The 24,907-nt window shown below is 39.7% G+C and overlaps 1 protein-coding gene across 4 annotated transcripts in view; it reads right to left on the reverse strand.

Moving 5' to 3' along the window:
- The window catches only part of BMP2K (BMP2 inducible kinase), a 116,322-nt gene extending 103,318 nt beyond the window's left edge, over positions 1-13,004 (reverse strand). For 2 of the 4 annotated variants that reach the window (XM_081583973.1, XM_081583962.1), the window contains exon 1: positions 12,615-13,004. In XM_081583973.1, the coding sequence (XP_081440099.1) occupies positions 12,615-12,774 (160 nt within the window). In that variant the 5' untranslated portion in view covers positions 12,775-13,004. Of the gene's footprint in view, positions 1-12,582 lie in introns of all 4 variants that reach the window. The other 2 variants (XM_081583995.1, XM_081583984.1) reach the window with 1 other exon arrangement.
- Positions 13,005-24,907: the final 11,903 nt, after the last annotated feature.

The raw sequence follows: 24,907 nt of genomic DNA on the forward strand, positions 1-24,907 counted from the left end.
TCGTATGATGTCACATGACCTTATTTCCTGCAAAGACTCAGAAATGTAGCATTTTCAGGTTTAAGACTAATGTATATATGCTACAATCTAAAGATAAAAATTTGAAACATCCTGTGTCTTTTCATTTTGAATAAATGTAGCACAAATTGGTTAAATGAAATGCAAAAGGAGATTTGATATTATAGCACATTAGACTCTAAGCTTTAAAGTTCCCATAACCTTGAACTAGGAACAGAAGGAAGCAGAGGGTAAGAGTTCATCTGTTTCTCTTTTCACTTTCTTTCCTTCCTACCAGGAGGTCCCAGATATTGCTAAGATAGATTCACATGAAGATGCTAAAGTAACGTCATTTTATCTTACTTTACAGTTCACAAACAGATTATTTCACTCAGGGCTGAATCTTTCTAAACTGAGATAAGACTAATTTGGGGGAAAGTGTAATTTTAAACCTTTTAATATTAATTCTGACATCTTAAACAACTGCAACACATGGTTTCATGGCCTTAGCCAAGAGCAAAGTGAAAAAACTTTAACTTTGGGAATACCTCCTTCCACCTCAGACTCCTCAGGTACCCATTAATACTCCAGCTGCCTCCAGAATATTAAAAGTCCTCTGATCCCTTAAGTCTGCTCAAAGTCCCACTCCAACCAAAGGCCAAAATTTGAATGTGTACAAGAGCCAATTAAAGAGCCCACATGTAGTGGAAAGAGTGCTAAGTTAAAGTCCTGAGACCTGAATTCTGCCCTCCACAACCAACACTAACAGTGTGACTTCAGGCTCATCCCTTACTCTATTTTCTCATAGTTAAATAAGGGAACTAAAATTGGATAATTGCTGCAATTACAGGAGATTTAATGAGGCTCTAGCATTTTAAAAGATAGACTGTTAGTCCAGCACCACCAACTCCAATTAATAGACCACTGGGGATATTCTCTGAAGGAAGCTGAGAAGGCCTTTGCCTTCATGCAGATTCTTGTACACCACCCACCACTCCATCCCTATATTTAGTCTTCCAACAAAGCACAACTCAACAGAATTGACCTCAGAATATCCATAATGGCCCACCATCACCTTTTAAAATACATGTAGCCTTTATTAAGACAGCTACTATTTTAAAGTGAGGACAAATTTGAACCTTAACTCTGTAAACAGGAGTTTCTCATGCTAGAAATTTATGGGCCATCAAAATAGTTACATCCAACTCTGAATAAGATGGATTCATATAGCACCTTGCAAACTCACTTCTAACATGATACTACGGGCAAAATGCCATACACAAACACATGCTTTCTTTCAATCCATGGGTTTGCAACATTTCTCAGGTCCCCACTTCAGAAGCTGAAAAACAAAGCTGTAACAGCTAGTTCACTGCATTTTAAATACATACATATAACTATCAATTTGGATTGAGATCCTCAGAATTCTATAAATAATATTTTATTAAAAGATAAAAAATGAACACAGATTTAACAATGTGGTTAACTATTCACCAGGATTTGAGCTAGGCTAGTTGGAAAACAAAATCCTCTTTAGGTCTACATTTCTGCACTATAGCACTAGTTAACTGTCTTACAAACTTCTGTCATTGACCACAAAACAGACCATTAAAAGCCTAAGCACAGCTGAACACATACTCATCCTACTGCTGGAAAAATAACTCAAAATCCATGTCCTACTGATCATGAGTCAGTGGCATCTTTTTTGTTGCTGTTACACAAAGAACAGACAGACCATTAATATTCAGAAGGAGAGATTCTGTTATGCAGAAAAGAGAATGAAAAAGTGGGTCATGGTCAGTGATGCATAATCCTACTCCCTAGAAAAATAGTCCTGACAACATTCATTAAGTAAAATAGTTTACTGTATTATAAGTACTAATATCTTAATGATTCCAGAATGAATATCAAAATTTAGACTAACCACTGACCACCTCATTCAAAAGACAATAGTTAAGTATGTAAAAATCTCCATCAGCTTGAACAATGGCCCAGCCACACACACACACACAAATCTAAGGAAAACAAGTAAATATAGCAATTAGGCAAGGGAAGGGGTGTGTTAGAAACCTCTCTTCCAGAAAACCAAAGATGAAATACAAGAATGCTAAGGGTGGTAATGATGAGTTACTAAGAAAACTGCATAAAGACTTAGTTTGCTACCCTCTGATCTGTTATGTTAAGGCTTACAAATTTCCCAATCAAAAAAAATTCAATGCTTCTCTACTAGAAAATGAGCACCTCCAATATCACAGACTAATTAGAGAGGTCCTCCAAAGAAATGATCATATGTTCCTTCAAGCAGAGCATTAAGGAGATGCCCCTCTTGCTAATCTCTCCTTCTCTTAGATTCCACCTGTCACATTAAACCTTGGTACTATCAGTCACTAAAGAGAAAGCCTTAGCCACCTCATCATTTCCAACACTGATACTACCTTAAGATTCGCTACTCAGAGCACATACATTAGGCCTCTTCAGCTCAATCTCACTGTCCCACAGTCGTGGCTTTCTTAAAGTTGACATGGGTCAGGGGAATTTAGGCTACAGTATTTCTGAGAGTCATACCTAATAAGAGCAACGCAGTACCCACAAAACAAAGATGCACTACTTGTGTAATCATAACAGAAGTAAAACAGGCTAGAAATTCAAAAATAAATCTGGTTGTGTTTTTTTCATCTATCTAGATAATAATGTACCTACATCATTATAAATGCATCTACTTATTTTAATTTCTATAAAGGGACATAACTTGAAAAATAGGGCCAATCTGTTCCTAAATATCAACTGAACAACAGGATATGTCAAGTCTAGTTTGCTATCCAACTGTTAAACAGTAAATTTTTACAGGCCTTCAGGCTGTTTTCTGTTCAAAACCTCAATCTCTTACATGTATCACAAGTATAGCACTGCAAGAGATAAACGATGAATATAAGCCAAATTTTAAAGCAGCTTTTAATCTTGCAGTAGAGGAAACTTTTTATCAGGCATTTTCTTGGAATAGAACAAAGCCATGTAAAATAAGGGCAACATGAGAAACAGTTGCTACACAAGGCATCAAAGGAAGACATAACTGCACTCATTTGGTTGCACATAGGGTTTCATGGAAAAATAAAGATTGCAATTAATTAACTGTATATTAAATGAGTCCTGCAAGTTCCAATCTCAACAGACCTAGAGAGGCAGGGATCTGCATTCAGGCAAATGTAACAACATAAACTGAAAAACGGGAATGATAAAAGCATGAAAGAAGTGTAGGAGACAGAAGCACATGTGCAATAGTGACATACACCCAGGGGTGGAGTGAGAGATGAAGGCTGGAAAGGGGTTTGGAGTCACATTACAGAGGACCTTGAATCCCAAAGTACTGAGTCTGCACTTCACTTGCTTAAGCAAATAAGAGGGTGACAAAATCAGAAGTCCACTTCCAGAAGAACAAATCAGAAGGAATACAAGAGTTGCTTTGATGAGTAAAGCGCCTAAAAGGGGAGGAACAGTCCACGTGAGAATGTATTTCTTTAAGAAGTATCAGGGACCCAAACTAGAGCTGACAGCAATGGAAACAAAAAGTAACGAGTTCTTCACACATAACACAGTTAAACTTTCTAGCCATAAACTTGCTTAGAGAAAATATTACTATAACCTTTCTTCATATAGTCTTCGTAAGCAAAAATTTGTAAAACGAGTTTCTTTACTTCCAGATACCCTTCAAAAACCATATATAAACGAATCACTTGGAGAAAACAAATCATTAAAATGAAAAAAGCAGCAACTAAGGTGGCATAGCCCTTGAGACTGAACTGGGCTCTGAAATGTCACGCTATTTCACCTGAGCATCGGTCCTCTACCTTGAGGATAACACACAAGGTAACTTCTTATAAAAGACTCTTTCCCAATGATTAAGAAATAGCTTTATACCATGTTATAAGAAATAAATCACTACCCTATACTGAAGTTTGCCAAAGAACACAAATGTATGATAACCATGCACAATCCTTTCATTACGGTCTCAATCTTAAAACTGCTCATCATTAGCCCTCCTTTCCCACACTCCAATCTTATCCGCAGGAACAGTAAGATTCAGTTACACAGGCAGAATCAGCGAAAGTCAAAACAGAAAAAGATGTTACAGATTTATCTTGACCCACTTCATTTTTTTCCTTGAGGAAACTGAGGTCAAAATGTCACAATGTGAGTTAGTGGCATTAACTGGGATTAGCAGCAGCAGCAGCAGCAGCAGCAGATGGTCTAACTCCCAAGTTTCACCTTTTTTTTAATAGTTGCCTCCAAGAAGGCACCATTTCAAAAATTAAATTTAAAACAAGAAAACTAGTAACAACAAATATTTCACACTTTAAAACAATACCCATCGCAAAGTGCCTCTCCAAAGATTACATCCCAAACTATGCCCTTAAGGTTACTGGAATTCTAGGACAAACCCAAAATTCCATAAACAAAGTCCCTCTACGGAAAAGCCTGACAACCACTTTCCTAAGTCTTGAAACTCAGCAGAAATGTGCTGACTGATCTCAACTGTAAAGATGATACATACAGACTGAGAATCTCCAAATTAACTAAGCACCCAACTATTTAAAACAGCTCAGTCATTAACCACTCAACATCCCAAACGAGTCCCCTAAAAATAGTGGCTTGTGGGTACATAAATGGTTCACCAGATGGATGCAGGATAAAAACCAAGGAATGAGCAGCCTCAAGCCCTTGCAGATGAAACCTCATGCAGCTTTGAAATTGCCATTCAGACTCTTAATTTCGGAATTCCAGATCAAGACTTTAATCATTTGATAGCTACCAAATGTGTTCTAATAAATGTGTATGTTCTACTTTGAGTTTTGACAACAAAAAAAAGAAAAAAAGGAGAGAAGGGGTGAAAGAGAATCCCAGACAATACACAACATCAGTAAAGACCACCAAAGAGCAGGAATCAGTGTAAGGACAGACATCAATTCTACCTTCTAGTATGTTCTTTGATACTTCTAACACCAATTTTCTATTTTTCCCTCTTGCGAACTCCATAATGGAAAGATACTAACAAATATTAATTTATTCCCATTATTTTTAAAATAACCGAAGACAACCTTTCCAATTTGCTCAGCATGAAAATGTCAATACTAACCCCACAAAGTTGACTACAGCTAAAATCACAGAAATTTGACATATCAGTGCAATTTAGCACCTTTACTGGAGATAAATGGGCTTCCCAGGTGACTCAATGGTAAAAAAATCCACCTGCCAATGCAGGAGATGTGGGTTTGGTCCCTGGGTTGGGAAGCTCCCCGGAGAAGAAAATGGTAACCCACTCCATTATTCTTGCCTAGGAATCCCACAGAGGAGCCTTGCGGGCCACAGTTCATGGGGTCTCAAAAGACATGACAGCGAAAAAAAAAAAAAAAAAAGACATGACAGCAACTGAGCCCACACACATTGGAGGTAAATGTACAATTTCCACTACATATTTTTGAAGTATTAGAAATTTAGTGTTAGTATCTTGTCCTTGAATAAACTGCTACATCTAAAGAAAATATATCAGCGATCAAAATTACATCCTAGAAGCTGTCCCTACAATTACATAACCCAAAACAGAAGCATGTGTTAACAGGATTCTATGTAATACCCTTTGCTGCAAATTACTTTCACATTATTGTGAAAGTACATGCTGCTATCAAGGTCAAAATTCTATACAGCTAACAGGAACCTACAAATTATATGTGGCTGAATGCCATATAATAATTATCTTATCAAAATGATTTGGAATTTTTACAAACATGTGACACTTCAAGATAAATGTACCACCTAACCTAAAAGCAAGTTACTACAATGCCGGAATCAAATTTCACTCAAAGCTTACAAGTAAATCTGAACCAAAAACTAATCCATATTTATTGAGAGATTTGGCATGCACTGTTAGGTACTGTCACCAATTATCTTGTCAATATCACACATTACCTATTGATTTTCATACTAGGTATTAGCTATGTGTTACAGAAAAGGAAACAATGTTTCCTGACAGCTTAATTTCAACAACAACTGAAAATTACTACACAGAACTAAAGATACAGAGATAAATAAGACCCTGTCCTCAAAAAACTCTCCATCCAAAAAAAAAGACTGTCAAAATCAACTGCAGAATATCAAACAATTTCACAATGGCATGTAAAAATGCTTTTCTTTTTTTAACTTGGCCACCTTTGCTAAATAAAGAAAAATATAACGTCAACAGAGAAAGGTGACTTAAGGGGGCATCCATGTTATTCTTTCTTTGCTGTTTCAAGGAAGCTAACTGAAACGCCACTTTGCAAATTTGTCTTCACCAAAAGTAGAAAATTCAGGGTCCCCAGGCCTAAGCAGAAGACCTCTGAGGGGACAAGAACTAAAGAGTCCTCCACTGGTACTTCTTAATTTGCAAATTAGGTCCTAAATTCTACTGAAGAATTCAGGTTTCCCAAAAAAAAAAAAAAAAGTCAAAAATCATTTCCTTTGAAAAGTATTTCAATGCGTATGGTGAGGCAATTTTTGTGATACAAAAAGCAATTAATGGAGAGTCCTTCTGCCTCCAGAATTTCACTATCTGCTAGGGGAGTTGAGACAGGAATAATAATTAATCACCTGTTTCCAAGTGCTTACATAATTGTATCTCAAGACAAAAGATTAAATGTGATAAGAGAAGAAAAAGCAAACAGCTACAAATGTCCACAGGAAGAAGGGAGTGATCAGAGCCAGCAGTTAGGAAGCTAGGGTTAGAGAGGCTGAGTGAAAGGCAAACAGACTCAACCCAGGAACCAGGAGGCAAGAAGCACACTGTGGCTGGAGCAAAGAGCATTACCAGAAAGTAATCACAGCTAAGCTTCATAAGGAAGGTGAATGACTGAGCACGCAGGATCGTGAACTTGTTGTTTAGTCGCTACGTTGTATCTAACTCTTTTGCAATACCATGGACCGCAGCCTGCCAGGCTCCTCTGACCATGGGATTTCCCAGGCAAGAGTATTGGAGTGGGTTGCCATTTACTCCTCCAGGGGATCTTCCCAACCCAGGGACTGAACCCTTGTCTCCTGCACTGGCAAGGGGATTCTTTACCACTGAGCCACCAGGGAAGCCCATTATAATCAGGAATGCCTGGCCAAAAAAATGTAACCAAGTAAGATGACTTCTCAGCAACAATCTGTTCCCTCCCTCCCTTCACTCCTCAGTTTCAAGGCATCAGATTCTCCTGTATTCCTCTGCCTCTCTGGCAGCTCCTTTTTAGTCTTCTCAGTCTCTGCCTACTCTTAAATCACTGGTTCTCAAGGCACGCTTCCTGGACCAGCAGTATCTGCACTGATGAGCAAGTTGGTAGAAACGAAAATTATGGGCTCTGCCCAGCCATACAAAATCAAACTCTGGATGTCAGGCTCAGCAATCTGCGGTCTACCAAGCTCTCCAAATAAATGATATTAATCAACTCAAACGTCTGAAACCAGTGTTCCACAGGAGTCCTTCATGAGAGCCTTGCCCTTCTCATTCTACACTCTCTCCTACACCCATCCTTTTCCAGAGCTTAAAATAACAGTCAAATAAAGGCTCACTAATCAGAAGCACCTGTCTCTAAGCCCAAACACCTTTGCTGAGTACCAGACCATATACTCAGCCTCCCACTTGACAAGTATTTCCTCCCAGATTTCTCAACTAAACATGTCCGGAATTACTGGATATTCTTCCAATCTCCACTCCCAACCCCCAAATTCTGTTCCTTCTCTACTCTTCCCATCTCAATAAGAGCACCTCCATCCAAGAGGTGCATAAGCAAGTCCTTCTTCACACTTCCTACAACTCCCATCTCCCTGTAATCCACACCAGGCCCACCCACTCAAGCATTAGTAACATTAGGCTCCATCCCCACTGCCGCCCTCTGAACTAATCATCTAATTTGTATACTTCTCAGTCACCCCAGAGCAAACACCATGATCTTAAAAACACAAATCAGAGCATGTCAGGGCCCAAATTTAAATCCTTCACTACCTCCCCACAGTATTTTCAGATAAAATCTAAATGCACAACATGCCATACAAAGACCCAGATCCTAGTCACCGATCCAAAACATCCTGGTCCTTCTTTCACATGATTCATTCACTACAGTCGATGGCTCTGGACTTCCTTCAGTTTCTGAAACTCTTCCCTACAGAGGAATTTCTCTCTTCATGACATACTCCACACCACCCCCACCTTCACACCTCTGCCTTTACTTAACTGTCCTCATGCTTCAGATTTCTGCTAAAACGTCAAAAAGGGGGGGGGGGGGGGCTTCCTAATCCACCAATACAAACTGCATCAGTTATTCGTTCATTAAAATCCTATGCTTTCTTGTCACCACAATTATCTAAACTGCTAACTACATTCACCTGACTGATTTTATCATCTACACTAGACTGTTAAGTTCCATAAGGCCAAAGAAATATCTGTTTTGTTCTCCTAGTACAGAGCTTGGCATTTTTTTAAAGAAGGAATTTCATAAATAGTTAAGGAATAGGAACAGTTGTTGATTATCTTTATTAAATCCTCCCCTTCTGCTGTCTCTCTTATCTCTTACGAACTTTAACTTACATGTTACTGGGTAGCTACAGATAATTCCTGCATGAAACATCACGCTTAAATACATCATTTTTCTTACTGATTTATATTGCAAAATCAGAAGTACTTTACTACCTTTCTGTAAAATTAACAATTTTACAGAATTAATTGGCACCTAGGCTAAATTCACCCTACTCCAAGCAGTTAACTCTGAAAGAGTTACCAAGCTACTTTTACAGAAATCTGTAGTAAATTCCTGGCCTCCAATTTCTGACAGTGCCAACAACACCCCCCGCCCCACCATGCCCATGTCAGAAAGTCCTATGCACCCAATCATATTCAAAATATCATTCTTATCCAGCCCCACAATCTCATGATTAGATTATGTCAACAAATTATGGATGGTGTCCTGCCCTCTATGCTGCTCACCATTTAAGTCCACTTTTTACCAAAGACATTTAAGGGGAAAAGTCCCCTACTGGAGAACCCACTCTTCCCATTATCAATCAACATTAAATTCTTCTGACTTGACTGAAGTCATGTTATCCAAAGTGGTCCTATGTTTTAGTAAAAACTTGGAAGGTGACATTGAATTATATGTGCTTGACAATCTGATACTGTTTCAAGCTAAAATTTACATATAGCTCTAGCTCATTTCTACAGCCTAACCTAAAACTGAACTTGCATTCCTGAAACTAAACAAAACTGTTTCTTGAGGAAAACCATGAAAACGCCTGTCATATCAGTTGTTTCAACTTTTAGCGAGAACTAAAAAGGTGCAAGTTCTCAGCATTTTCCAACACATATATTCTTAACTAGAAAGAGATATGAAGTGTATAACATTTCAGAAAGGAAACTACACCAACACACAACATAAGTATACCCCTAAGAATCTAGGTTTTTAAAATTATATAGACTATATAAAACATATATGTGCATGTGTATATTCATACACAACTGATCTTCATTATTTGAGTTCGTGTTTGTAAACTAACTTACTTGTCAAAATTTATTTGTATCCCTGAAATCAATACATTATCCCAAAATCAAAACAATGGCACTTTCATAGTCATTTGCAGACTGCACAGGGGCGAAAATTTTGAGTAGGCCAGCTGGCATCAACGAGGTATTACTCTGCCTTCTTTCAGCTCTCATACTGTAAGCAAGGCCCTTTTCAAGGTCTATATAGTGTCATGTTTTTCTCATTTTTGTGTTTTTTACTGACGATTCTGTTGTTTAAAACAGCCCTCAAGCATAGTGCCAAAATGTTGTCCACCTAGCATTCCTTAGAGCAAGAAAGTTATGATGTCCCTTACAGAGAAAATCTGTGTGTTTGCTAAGCTTCATTTAGGCATGAGCTACTGTACTGTTGGCCATGAATTCAATGTTAATGAGTGAACAATATACATTCTAACAGAAACACACATAAAACAAGGTTTATATTGGCTGACTGGCAAAAACGTGAACAGAGACTTGTGGTACCCTAACACTGTATTTCCCCTAGACACAATGATTCCATATTTGCTAAACCACTGTTGACAACTTTATAGAATATAAGTTCTATGAATAATGAGAATCAAATATGTACATGGGGAGGGAGACAGGTAGCAGTCCCACCAGGTTGTCTGAAGACTCAAAGACACTGCAAAAGTCATTCTGAGCAGAAGCATGGCAAAACACTCAGGACACAGCATCCAGAGTCCTGGCTCCAGTTAAACAACACGGACACAAAACAATGTAAAACCTACTAAGCTTGTTTTTTGCTATCTTTGCTTCTACCTTTTTCCCACTCAATGGTAAACCTCTCCCCAGTTCAGGTGCTCTAAACTCTAATGCCTTTTCATAAGCACTTGCCATAATCTTACAACTGGGCAAATATATCTGTAAATTAAAGGAATGATCATTCTTGAATGTAAACCACATTTGTGCTTAAACATCTACACTGCGGCATATCTGGAAAGAAGAGAGGATATGAAGCATATGAAATGACAATATATTGTCGGAATCAAAGAGTAAATCGAATATAGATAATTTCAGTTGTGTGTGTGCTGGAAAGAGAAGAAACGCACAAGGGAACAAGACCAAGGACTCAGCCTTCCCTCCACAGAAGGCCAAAAGCCTAGGTCCAGGAGCTGGGGTGTTGGGGGCGGGGGTGGGGAGTAGTGTCATCTTTCAAAAGAGTTTGTTCATTGCTTGCTTCCTCCTAACACTTGACTGACTGCAGATTTTTCCAAGAGAAATGACAAATTATGGCAAAAGGCAGTGGAACACTAACAGTGACATTAGTGACTGAAAAAATTTTTCTTTTAAATATTTTTTTGTGTGGTTGAGCACTCTCCTTTTGAAATTTCTTTATTTGCATTTTCCAAAATTACTTTTTGTTGAAAATAGCTTGCTCAGAAGTAATCATAGGACACGCATGGAGCAGTGGCAAAAGCTACAAATCCAAAGTCTAGTTTCATGAAATGTTGATTTCCTTCTGTTAAATAAAAGACTCATCTGGGACTTAGTGAAATGAAGTGAGTGTAATATTACTCAAGTCACACTTGAATTAGTTACTACAGTTCAAAAGACAGAAGTACAGCATGTGAGTTAACAGCCATGCCTTCTGAAAACCTACAGCTCAAGCTGCAACTCAAACATTTGAAATTCCTGTAAAATAATGCCATAGGAACTTTCACAGCGTAGTAAATCTGTCTGTCAACACCCATTACCATACACTCATTATTTGACAAGCTAAGGATCCAGGCTCATTACTAGGGGCGATGGCTTGCCAAACAATGCATCCATCCCTGAACCATTCAAATCTTGTTTCTCTTTAGAGTATTTTATAGACAATAACCTTTCATTTTTCCTCTTGTACTCATTTGCTATTGTTTACAGCATTTCAAAAAGCACAAGTGGAATCTCAGTCTACTGTCTCCAAACCACATCAACAACTAGCTCTCAGAGAACCAAAACTACTGTCTTTGATTTCTTCTCTCTTAAGTTTGGAACTTAAAAGGGCCATTTACCAACAAATTTGGAGAAGGAAATGGCAACCCACTCCAGAATTCTTGCCTGGAGAATCCCACGGACAGAGGAGCCTGGTGGGCTACTGTTCATGGGGTCACAGAGTCGGACACAAGTGAGAGACCAAGCACACGAACAAATTTTTTCTTGAGAAGTATTTAAGTATTTTTTTGGTAATATCATTCTGCGATTAAAAACTCAAAACCCAATGAAACATGCGACAAAACAAGCGTTATCTCCTACAAGCCAATTATACACGATACACAAAACTAAAGTGTAGGATCTTTTTCTTTTAACAGAGTAAACTTTTTTGTAAGCAGCCTTGCAACTGTTGACATAACCTGGTAAAGATAATGAGGGTTCCTAAACAAAACTTCTTAAGTGAAAGTTAACCTTTCCTACCGCCTTTTCAAGTACTATCAAAGAGACGTCCTGCAAGAATATGACCAGCAACTGGTCTCATAGAGAAGATTCTAAATAACAAAGCGGGCTTCAAGTTTACCTGCTCCCCCAATGGCAACCCACTGACTGAAATCTGGGGCAAAGCATCACCTCCAGCACGCGCACATACAGAAATAAATTGTTTTTCAACTGATGACTGAGCAGGAGCAAACCCAGGCGGAACACCCGGGGCTGCGGGGTCCTGAGCCCTGCGGCGCGGGTGGAGAGGCTAGTGCAGGACAGCCGGCCTGAGCCACAGCGGGGAGAGGGGAACCCCAATCCTGCTCGATCTGAACCTCTAATGAGTCACTGGTTCAATCATGACACCGCAGCCCTCGCTAAGACGTTTCCTATTTATCTCCCAGCCTCAAGAGGGAGTGAAAATGACAAACTCGTACTGAAAGAACTGTGCACGGGTCAGAACTGCTGGCGGCGAGAAAAGCCGACTTAGGCGCGAGCCCCGGCCGGCCTGGCCGAGGAAGAAGGAGAAGGAAGAAGAGTGAGCCGCGAGGGCGCGGAAAGAAGCGGGAGAGAACGGGAGAAGCTACCGCCACACCCCAGCCCTCCCTCACCTGCCTGCCCGAGCCTCCCCGGGCGCCCGTACCTTCGGCCAGCGACTCCTCCAGGGTGACCTGGTAGCGGCCGACCGCGAACACCCGGACCCCCACGGACGAGCTACCGGCCCCGGCCCCGCCGGCTCCGCCACCCGCCGCTCCGCCGCCGCCGCCGCCCTCCGACTTGGGCATTCGAGAGAACTTCTTCATGGTCCCGCCGGCGCGCTGGAGGGCGCGGGGCGCGCCTAAGGGCGAGCGAGAGGGCGAGTGCCCGTCCCGGCGCGCGGGGCCGCGGCGTCCGCGAGGGGTCACCGCCCCTCGCCTGTCCGAGCGTCCGTGCGCGCTGCGGCCCGCCGAGCCTCACATTCCGCGCGCCCCGAGCGCACTGCCCCGGCCCCGCCGCCCGCTCCGCGGCTCCGCTGCAGCTGCCGGGCTCCCGCAGAGGGCGGCGAGGAGGGCGGGGACGGGGCGGGGCGCGAGGGGGCGGGCCCGAGTGCGGGAGCGACGCGGCCGCCTCCGCCAGTGCCTCGGGCGCCCTCGCCGCCGCGCTAGGCGCTGGGAGCGCGAACCCCGGAGGAGGGCGCCAGGGAGGGAGAGCGCCAAGGGGGCGGGGCGGCCGGCCCCTCCGGGGAGTGGGCCGGACCACTCAGGCCTCACACCCGCTGGACCGCACCGCCGCCGCCCCGGCCGAACCCGCGCCGCCCGCCACTCGCGGCCGTTGGCGGCGCGGCGCGGCGCCCCTGCCAACAGCTCAGTGAGGCAAGGCGCCCTGCGCAGGCGCGTTGCCTGCGCCGCCGGAAGTGACGGTTCCGGCTCTTGTCACGTGGAGGGGGGAGGACGGGGGAGGCAATAGTGGGGGTTGGGGACGAGGGCGAGGTCTGGAATCCCGGGTCTGGGGTCCCGGCCGGGAGGATTCAGGCCTGATTCCTGGGGTCCCGGCTTCAAGCAGGGAGGTGGTTAGGGGACCGGTTTTGGCTCTGGCTGTGCGGCGAGGTCTCCCATCGCCGCTAGAGGTTGGTGTGTCACTCGGGGGCTTAAAAATGCCACCAACAACTTCACCCCTGCGAAGGGACTTTTCTCCTTGCATTTCTAAGTCGTTTTTCCAGAAATTCTCCCCTGAGAGCCTTCTTCCGTTCGCCCACCCCCGAGCGTGGGAGGTGGGAGCAGCACAGACCTAGAGCGGATTTCAGTAACCTAACTTCTAAAGCTGTGGTGTCGCACTCTGTGTAACAGTCGCTTGTGCTAGGGAGCGTTTTGCGGTTTATAAATGACTTAGGAGTACTTTCGGAATCTCGTGTGTGCTCTGCAACAGCCTTGCGAAGTATTCAGAACAGGTATTCAGTCCGTTTCAAGATCTTTCGTCACCTTTGGGCAAGAGAGTTTAACGGACTTGCCCAAGGTCACATGGCTGGCTTGTGACAGAGCTGCGACTGCAAGGGCCATCCTTTGATACTTAGTTTCATACTTTGGGCCATTCGGGAAAAGTAGGTTAGGCTCAGATCGTTGAAAAACGGCAGATTTAGGACTGTTTGCAAGCAAAACCAGTCATTGGCCCCCCGCCCCTTAACAGAGATTTGCCCATTTAAAAAAAAAAACCCGTTGCATCCATTTCATGAACTGCAGGAATCTCAGTGCCTGCGGCGTGAGGCAGGCAAAGTGAACGTTGGTGTAAAACGTTCAGAATGGTAAGGAATGGGAAATCACAGAGCTCATTCTCAAATCCAGCCTGCTTCCCATCCATCCCCACCCCCGCCACCACCACCCTGTATGAATACAGACCCACTGTGGCCAAACGTTCCATCTGTAAAGCAGACATCTAGATTTTTTTTTTTTCTAGTACGACATTTCCCAAGTTTTTTAAATGTAGGCCAAATAAATTGTGCCTGCAGGACTCCAATGTGCACCTTCTATGAAAGTGGATACTGTGGTTCTATCCCCACCACGCCCCGACCCCCATTTCTTAATCCAGCTTTTTAATGAGATACAGGCAGAAACGTTAGGAAATGTTCTTAGGCAAAAGTTTTGGGGCTTAAAATCTTACATTTTTTTTCTTCCCATCTGCTATTTCGAGAGAAGCTATTTCTGCCAACAGAGTGCTCTGGATTTGGGGCATTTTTACTGCATAACCCACTAAGATTCTTCATCTAGAGATGTGACCTTTGAAGCACATTCCAGCTCTATGGAAGTCAGATTTATATACAGATCATTGATGTGGTGTGAAAATGGGGGATTTCCATTTAGAAACAAGCAGACCATTCTCCTAACTGTGAGGATTCACTGTAGAGTCTCATTCCTACGATATTTGTATTATAGTTTTTCAAGCCGAATAACTGAGAAATTTAGTCATTTCATACAATGGCAAAACTGCAGTCAGCCAGCATGCAAAGTTTGGGCCTAATACAGCTTCACCTGATGACCACACAAGAGTAAGTGAAGTCTCCTGTGATCAGTTTGGGAGCCAATTTACCACAATTGCTGTGGTTTAAAAAAAAAATCACTTCTGTGTACCCAAATAACCTGACTTCGGATGTGGAAGTTGATAATTAAAGACACAGGCCCCGTCTCAAAAATTATGGGTAACACTAAATAATGTGTTCTTTAATTTTTCATCAAGCACGTAATAAAAAATAGGAATATTGTTTAATCTTCTCGGTTTACTCCACAATATTCTTTGACAAGAATGCAAACATTTACAAACATTACCAAAAGATGTTGATATTAACTGTCAGATTGTATCCTTCTAGCAACTCTGTAAGTTAAAATTGAATGTCCTTAAACCAATTTGTAGGCAGAAAATGAGATACTAATCAGTGGAAAAACTATAGTGAGAATTCTAGTCTTAGTTTTGCACTTCTTTCACTTGGGCTTCCTGTTGGAAAATCTAGGAAAAAAAACTGTGGATAAGGTACATTCTGACCATGCTAACCACTGTCATTGAGGTATCTTAACAGAACACAGGTACAAAATATTTTAATAAAAGTAAAAACTTACATTTCAAGTTTTTTTGATATGTATGTCAATCTTTCAAGTGTTTACAGTTGTACTGCAATGAAAAGAGTTGGAAACTAGCCACATAATAAAGACTTTTTAAAAAAGATTGTTTCAGCTTGCAAGGTTTCATGTTACAGTATACCTATAAAGTCAACAAATCATTGTAGCCAAATGAAGCATTCTGAGATCCTCAAATGGGAAGGAATTTGACAATGGATGGGGGTGGGGGAGATTATTGTTATATTTTTGTCTTCTACTGGAAAGTTATAGCTTCTTGTTACTTTGATTCTCTTCTTTTTTGCACTAAGGTGGCTCTCAAAGACATATCTGAAGAAAGACTGGCATGAACAAAGTATGCTCATCCCAAAAGGCTTATTCATGCCGATGCCTTAATTACTTTTATAAGTCATCTCCTCCAAAGCCTGATTGATCATTTTTCCTCCCGAGACAATGTTTTCCTTTGATGATGTGTCTTCAATCATTATTAGCCTCATTATGTTTTACTAGCAGGAAAAATTATCCTCCCTACCTAAGAATTACTTAATACCTATGCCTGTATCTTTTCTTTCCAAAAAAGGTAGTCCTAAAGTCCATTGCGGACAAGGCAATGGCACCCCACTCCAGTACTCTTGCCTGGAAAATCCCATGGACGGAGGAGCCTGGTAGGCTACAGTTCATGGGGTCACTAAGAGTCGGACACGACTGAGCGACTTCACTTTCACTTTTCCCTTTCATGCACTGGAGAATGAAATGGCAACCCACTCCAGTATTCTTGCCTGGAGAATCCTAGGGACGACAGAGCCTGGTGAGCTGCCGTCTATGGGGTTGCACAGAGTTGGACACGACTGAAGTGACTTAGCATAGCATAGCATAGCAAAGTTCATTGAAAGAATATATGCATATATATATATATATATATATATTGGAGAAGGAAATAGCACCCCACTCCAGTATTCTTGCCTGGAAAATCCCATGGACAAGGAGCCTGGTGGGGTACAGTCCATAGGGTCACCAAGAGTGACATGACTGTGTGCATGTGCACATGCATATGGGTATATCCATTTACAAAGCAGTTCTTTTAAAGTATCAGTAATATTTGAATCCTCTGTTAAGACTACTCAACGTCATTAATATACCTGTAAATGTGTATATATGCATGTAAGAAAAATCACTCTCATAGCTTAAAATACCAAGATGCTCAAGAATATTCTTAATAAGAGAAATGACTCAAGTGACATAAATTATTTTTCTGTGATAGAATTTTTCCTATAACTTTTACCATGCTTTTAAAAAAGACTGCAAGAAGTGGGCAACTTTACCACCAAGAGAGGTACTTTGATCCCTGACCCCGTTGAATCGGGGAGGGGGTGTGGGGGCAGTCCACCAGGTAGATAGCACCTCAGGCTCAAACCTCATGTCAGGAACATCTTGCTGCCTCAGGAAGCATTTGTCCTCTAAAGGGATTACAGTCACATGTCTGGATATGTTCCTGCCCTCCCTCTTCTTGTTAGCCTTTGTATTTTGCTTCTATGGCCGAGCTACTACCCTGCTCCCAGTTACATTCATATAAAACTTAGCAGAGCATAAAATAACAACTAACTCTTATTGGGCGCTTACAATGTACCAGGGCTATTTAAAAGTACATATATTAACTCAGTAATTCCTGATGACGACACTATGAAATAACACTTCAAATTACTACTACTTTGCAGAGGAGAATACTAATTCACAGAGAGGTGTGTGACACATTCAAAGTCTGTCTTGTGACTAGTAACAGGTTTCAAAACCAGGTAATATGGCTTTATAGCTCATGCTCTTAATCACCACACCATGGAGACTCTCCTTGAAAACACACAATAAACAATATGATTGCTACAGTCTAAGGTGATAAGATACCCTCCTATGCCCTTGGGCCATATCACTCACTTAACAAGAGTGTGCTCCTTAGGTTCAGGGAACCCTGCTATGATAAGTGACATTAATTTCTGACTAACTAGGTATACTGAAAAGTTAACAAGTATTTGCTGAACATCTCCAATGGGTAAAGCACTGTATATTGGGGGAGTAACTACATGGTGCAAAGTTGAATAAAGTCAAGATTTTAGAGTTTATACTCTTGGGGATTGGGAAGACATGTACACAGCCATAATAGAGGCAGAGAGGAAAGACTGTGTATTGAGGTAGAGTTGACTGTAAGTTCTAGACAAAAATCATGGTCTCTAAGGTTGTGCAACGATGAGATGTTGCCTTCAAATCTCGTCCCGACAGTATGGTTGATGTTACGATCATCAAAACTTCTGGGAACAGAAAAACAGCTCTTCTGAGTTTGGAAGCAGGGGAGCGATTCCTATGGACAGATACTGAATTCCTGTCCCCATCTATTGAACTGATGCTGAATCTCTGCACTCGTGCAATATTCTTTTTTACTCAAGCAACACTCTTTAAATTACTATAGAGGAACAGAGAGAAAGGGTTGAAGCTAAAGTCAGCTTTTGCATCAATCCCTTATCAAAATTCACTTCTTGTTTTACCCACATTTCTGTCATCTGTGATAGAGACTATTTACTGATACAATAGGCTAAATAGTGTATGAACCAACATACAATAAGAACACATGCAATATGGTAAGTCATGGATTTTCAAGCTGGAAGACAATATAATAAATGGAAACACTGAAGAAGGAACAGAAACATTTATTGAGCATCTAGTATGTCTCTGCCACTGTGCTTAACACTGTATATATTCAATCCTTTCACAAGGGAAGTTGGTATTACTTTGCCTGACTTACAGCTCTCTCACTCCAGCCACCCTGAACCATTTTCATTTCTTCCCAAGCTGTTTTAGGCCCCAAGGCTCACGCAAGATAGAATGTCTTATTCTTTCTCACAATCACCTGATTCAGAGGAAGACTATATGGAACTCAAGGGCCATGTCCTTGTGAAAGCTTTCCTGACCTCTGCCATCTGCCAATCCCAGGTAGAAGGGACTCATTTGTCCACCACATGACTCTTCACAGACATCTAGAACCACACTGATCACTTAATTATAAGGGCTTCATTCCATGCCTGTCTCCCTCTGCTGCAGTTGAAGAGGTTTAAGGAAAGGCACTGTGTTGCACTGTTTTCTTAAAACCCAGATCTGAGTAACGTGCTTGACATATAGTGAGTTTTAAATAAATAAATGAACAATTTAGCCAAAAATCTAGTTAGTGGTAGAGTTAGGGGGTTGAGGCCAGGCTCAAATGTCAGGTGTGTCTGAAATCCCAAGCTTCTTAGCTGTTCAACACCTGAGTTTTATTCATCTTTAAAATAGGAATAATACGGGTTGCGGGGTAGGGGATATTTTTTTGGCTGTGCAGCATGGCCGCAGGATCAGTTCCTCAAGTGAAGCCTAGGATACTGTGTCCTTTAATTGCAGAGTGTATATAAATCTTACTGTCAAATAAAATAAAGTTTTCATGTTTGTTTCCATTGCATAAATAACCCAATACCAGGCACGATATAGGTGTTAAATACTTATTGAGGACATCCCTGGTGGCGCAGTGGATAAAAATCCAACTGCAAATGCAGGGGACGCAGTTTCAATCCCTAGTTCGGGAAGATTCCACACGCCACAGAGCAACTAAGCCATTGGGCCACAACTACTGAAGCCCATGTGGCTAGACCCAGAGCTCCGTAATTAGAGAAGCCAGTGCAATGAGAAGTGAGTCCACGCAGTGAAGAGTAGCCCCTGCTCACCACAATAGGAGAAAGTCTGTGCGAAGCAACAAAGATCCAGCATGGCCAAAAATAATAATTTTTTTAAATTTTTTAAAGAATGAAAAAATACTTACTGAATTAAACAAGGTGCCTGGAAAATAAATGCCACTTTGAATTGGTATTTTGAAATGTGCTTTTTAAATTGTATTTTGGATACACAGAAAGGAATAAAAGACAGATGCTATGAGGGAAGAGTTGCAATTGATCAGTGTATAGGTAAACAAAGATAAATTTGACTGTACTTTGGTTTAAAGGTAAAATAGAGGTTTCCTATTATAGACCTTTCCTTGGAAAAATCTTAATGAAGTGTAACCAGATATTATATAAAAGCTATTTTTTTTATCATTTATTTTCATCATGGGGAATATCAAACACCACCTTAGTGCATATTTCAAGATAACATGGAAAATTTTTATGTACCCACTTCTTAAGTTATAATATTTATAAATTGCTTTTTGTTGACCTTATCCAATTATATAATTTGCCTTTTGCTCTAAATATAATATTCAAAGAAATCATTCTTAAAGGATAAGTGTACTTTTTTAACCTTTTAATTTTTCATCCTTCAACAGACACCTCATTTCTGTTCTCTGTCTTATCAGCTGACAGCACTGGGCCCACTTATAGGGACTGATTAAAAACATTTTTCCCATTTACCATGACAACACCCAGCTAATGTTTGCCGATAAACTAGTAGCAAGTCAGAACATCTACAAGATGCAAGAGGAAATAGCACTCCTGAGTAAAAACTTGAACTCAGAAGTGGAAAAAATATTTATAGCTAAAATAAATTTATACATTGTTAACATTTTATTAAAATTCTTGTCATTTTTATCCAAATGAAATAGTTTTTTTTCTCAGTCCCCATGTTACATCCTTTTCATAAACAAGTACATGTTTATAAATCTAAACTTATAAATTTGATGCGTGTGTGCATTTAAGCGGCTTTGTGCTAAAACGTTCATTTGGTATTGACAAATATTAAACTCAAATTTTGCACACATATGTAAATACACTTGGTCTTTGAAATATGTCTAACAGTACATTTTAAGCAAAATAGTTATCATAAGGAATATCAATGCTCATATTTTGTACCAAAGAGGATTAACCAACTATAAATTTGGCCCATTTAAACTTGGAACTTTTTTATGTTGATATGACAAAAAATAATTATCAAAACCTTAAAAAATTAAAACAAATAATTTTTCATAGCAATTTTTATTTTTTTTTAATATATCACTTGTTTTGATAGCATTCACACACAGAAAATGGCAACCCACACCAGTACTCTTGCCTGGAAAATCCCATGGACAGAGGATCCTGGTAGGCTACAGTCCATGGGTTCGCAAAGAGTCGGACACAGCTGAGTGACTTCACTTTCACATACAGCCTCAAAGACAAAGAGTTACTTTAGCAACCTGGCTGTCCGTGTGTAAAAAATTAATTAAATAGAGCTTTTTGCAGGCCTATGTATACATACACATGCACACAGCCTTGTATTACTCACTTGGGAAAATAGAATTAAGACTTAAGATCCAAACTTTAAGCCAAACAGACACTGAATCTAGTGGGTATAGGCATGTTTTCTTGTGTTCTTGCTCATCGTATATATTTTTTTTAACATTTCTTCTGTTCTAACCTGCACAGAACAGTCAAAGAGACTGTTGTTCTCTTTGACTCACCATTGTTACCTTTCTCACTTAACAACCCATCAGCTTTCCTGTGGTCATAATGAGTAATCAATCCCTGTTTCTCTAATAATGAAAATTCTAATTATTATCCTCTATAGTAAAATTTAACTGAAATGTACACTATATGTGCATCTTGGATAAAAATAATGACCACTAAAAGAAACATCAATGTTTCAGTTTAACAAAAATTTCAAAAATATAAGCACATTCCCTTATTTAAAAGAGATTTGTTTTAAGTTCTTCTTCATCAGAAGAATCCATCATTAGGAATTCCAATAGAACATTCATTAATATTTCATGTCGTCACATCTCTATTCAAAAAACTGACACTAATTCAACCAATTCAATATATCTGAATTACTGAGATTTTATAAACACCTTACATTTATGCACTAACTAAATCTAAAACTGATTTTTAAAAAGAATTAAAATGCAAAAACTATATGCACTTTTAGTTGTATGAATGTTTAGGGGATGTCTTTTATTCATACCTACTGATTAGAATGCCTACAGAATGTATAATCAAAGTCAATTTCATAGCTATCTATGCTTTATTCAATACTTATGAATGTAGTAAATATTGTTTATAACAGCACATTCAAGATAGTATGTTATTATGTTGTAAGAAATACATTTCTTAACCAAGTTCTACTGGTTCTTGGACATGTAAAGCAGTATATTTCATGAAATAAACAGAAAATATAGCTTGATTATTTCTGTGTTTTTTATTGACTGGCAAAAGAGAAATGAAGATTGACAATTTTACATAAATCTTATTTTCTCAGATAAAAGTGTGATATTATATAAGGGCTATAGTGTTGGTTAAGTTGACCAAATTCTAATGTATAACAGTTGTTAATTTATGGATTGTGCATAATACATGACAGCTCTGAAGACAAATTTAAGGTTTTCACCATGCCACTGTTTTGCTTGATTTGTTAAGTCTGTTAATAAGTGGTATTTGTTTTATTAGAAATTCAGCAAGAGCAGAAAATAAAGGCTTTCTCCAACGAAACTGAAAACTTTCTTTCTAGCCACATAGGTATGGGCAGAAGGGAATAAAATTAGCATGGACAGAAAATTGGCACCCAATATCTGCATGCTGAATTTATATTTCTGAATTCTAATATCAGGATTACCTTTTATAAACAATCTGGGTCTTTGTCAATTCATTTCATCTAGACTTCACCATTAAGCAAATGCTTATTACGCCTACCACCACATGTGACTCTTTTAAGAGATGATGTGATTAATAAGGTATATTCTCTTTATTCAGGAATTACAGCCTACTGAAAAGAAAGATATTTTTATATCTTACACAAGGCAGAATTCTAAGTGCTGGAATAGAGATAGGAAAAGCTAAAGGAACATAGCAGAAAAGATAAATTTTAGCTAAGGTATTAAGGAGGGCTTCATAGAGGAGGTGGCATTTGAAATGGATATTGGAGAAGAGTTGAGATTCCATCAGATGGTTATAATAGATCCTGTAAGAATGACTTACGTCCCATCTCATTCCCCTTTAATCTGTACTATTTTTTCTTTTTTTCGTAGTTTTCATCTTCTAATTTATTATGTGTATATATATATATATTTATTTTTATATATTTATTTATATATATATATATTTACCATCACTACAATATAAGTGTTCAGACACAGATCTTTGTTTTGTTCACTGAGGTACTTTAGTGCCTGGCTCATTGTAGGCACTTGGTAAATAAATGTGGAATGAATGAATCAGAGGGAAAAATATAAGTTAATTATGGGGGTAGAAAGTCCAAGTTATTTTTTTTTCAACGTTATGTGGCTGACTGTGAAAGACATTTAATGGCCACATGATGTAAATTAAAAAGAAACTAGATGTAGAATGAAATGGCCTAAGTTTTTTATTTTTTCTTTGTTTTCCCGTTAAGTAATGAAGCCAGTTTCTCTGTAGCTCAGTTTCTCACCTGAGAAATTGGTGGTTAAACTATAATAACATGAGTTGATAAATACTTGTGGAATAAATCATACAACAAGAAGCTCTAGTTCTAAAATCTTTATGATCTTTAGCCATTTTACATTTATTTGTATATATTTTATCTTTATTTGGGCTTTGCTGCCCTGAAATTGTACTCTCTTGCCAAAGTCGTCTCTATATCATTTCAACTTATTGTTTTAAAAAGTTGAATTCTAGGGCTTCCCTGGTGGCTCGGTGGTAAAGAATCTGCCTGCCAAAGCAGGAGATATGGGTTTGATCCCTAATTCGGGAAGATCCTACATCACAGAGCAAGTAAGCCCACTGGCCACTACTACAGAGCCTGTGCTCTAGGGCCCAGGAACCACATGAGCCCACGTGCTGCAACTACTGACGCCCACGCGCCCTACAGCCCATGCTCTGCAAAAGGAGAAGCCACTGCAATGAGAAGCCAATAAACCACGCTAGAGAGCAGTCCTCGCAGCCACGAAGACACAGCACAGCCAAAAATAAATAAAAAGGAAGTCACATGATCTTTAAACAAAACAGAATCCTATGAAGTAGATGTAACCACTCTGTCAAATAAAATAATGTTGAATGAATATGTCCAACATTTGCTAAAGTCAGATATATCTCAATGTAGCATAACATGCAATGTCAGGGTCAATACACACTGATCTCAGCTGTCACAACAATTAGCTTTACTATTCCAAATTGCATCACCTATAGAAAAAGGGATTCTTTTTCTTTTTTAGGGACAGACGCATGCAACTAGAGTCACTAAAAATTCAGTCCACGGTATAATAGTATTAATAGGTTGGTATCTATTTTGCAGATTTTCCTTGTGACTAAATCTACATTTTTCCATCCCTGTAATTCATAGTGTTTGTCATTCAGTCATGTCCGACTCTTTGTGACCCCATGAACTGTAGCCCACCAGGCTCCTCTGTCCATGGAAATATCTGGGCAAGAATACTGGAGTGTGTTGCCATTTTCTTCTCCAGGGGATCTTCCTGACCCAGGGATCGAACCCAGGTCTCCCCCATTGCGGGCAGATTCTTTACCTCTGAGCCACCAGGGAAGTTATTCATAGGTTCGTTTATTTATCTTCCTCATATTTTTCTTCTTTCCCCTGTATTTTAATCAATGTTTAGTAGTATCATCAGCCATTTTGCTCAGTGTCTGTTTCACCCTTTTCCCGTAGATTTCTGAGATGTTCAATGTTCTGTATCTGACAGTCCAATATGATAGCAACTAGACGCACATGGCCATTATTGAGCACAGGTTTAAAACTGACTTATCACACCAAGAAGTGGGAAGAACTCAAACTGATACTATTCTTTCAGAGGTTCCATAATGAATGAAACTAAGTTGACTGAGTGAATCTCAAACTCATATTTAAAAAATAAGACAAAAGATGCCAACAGTGAGATGACAAAGATATTAAAATTATCTAACAGAGACTTTAATTCAGTCATAATTAAAAGCCTCAGTGAGCCATTAAAAACACTCTTGAGACAAATGGAAGGATATAGAAAGTCTCAGAAATTAAACAGAAGATACAAAGAACCAATTGGTAATTTTAGAAAATTGTGGGAAAATACGATAACCAAAATAGAAAACGCAGTAGATAGACTCAACAGCAGAAATAAGGGCACAGAGGAGAGAATTAATGAGCTGGAAGATAGAGCAGTAGAAGTTATTCAATCTGAACAGCAAGGGAAAAATAAATTTAAAAAAATGATCAGAGTCTCAGGGACCAGTGAGACCAAAACAAAAGATAACATTGTGTCATTAGGGTCCCATAAGGAGAGGAGAAACACAGTGAGACTGAAAAAGGACTTGAAGAAATAATTACTGAAAACTTGCCAAATTTGGAAGAGGCAAAAACCTGTAGATTCAGGAAGCTTAGCAAATCCCAAACAAACTAAGCCCAAAGAAATATA

This window comes from Giraffa tippelskirchi, chromosome 1 (assembly GCF_054371585.1).
Source record: "Giraffa tippelskirchi isolate mGirTip1 chromosome 1, T2T-mGirTip1v1.2.pri, whole genome shotgun sequence".
In the NCBI taxonomy this organism is placed as follows: Eukaryota; Metazoa; Chordata; class Mammalia; order Artiodactyla; family Giraffidae; genus Giraffa; species Giraffa tippelskirchi.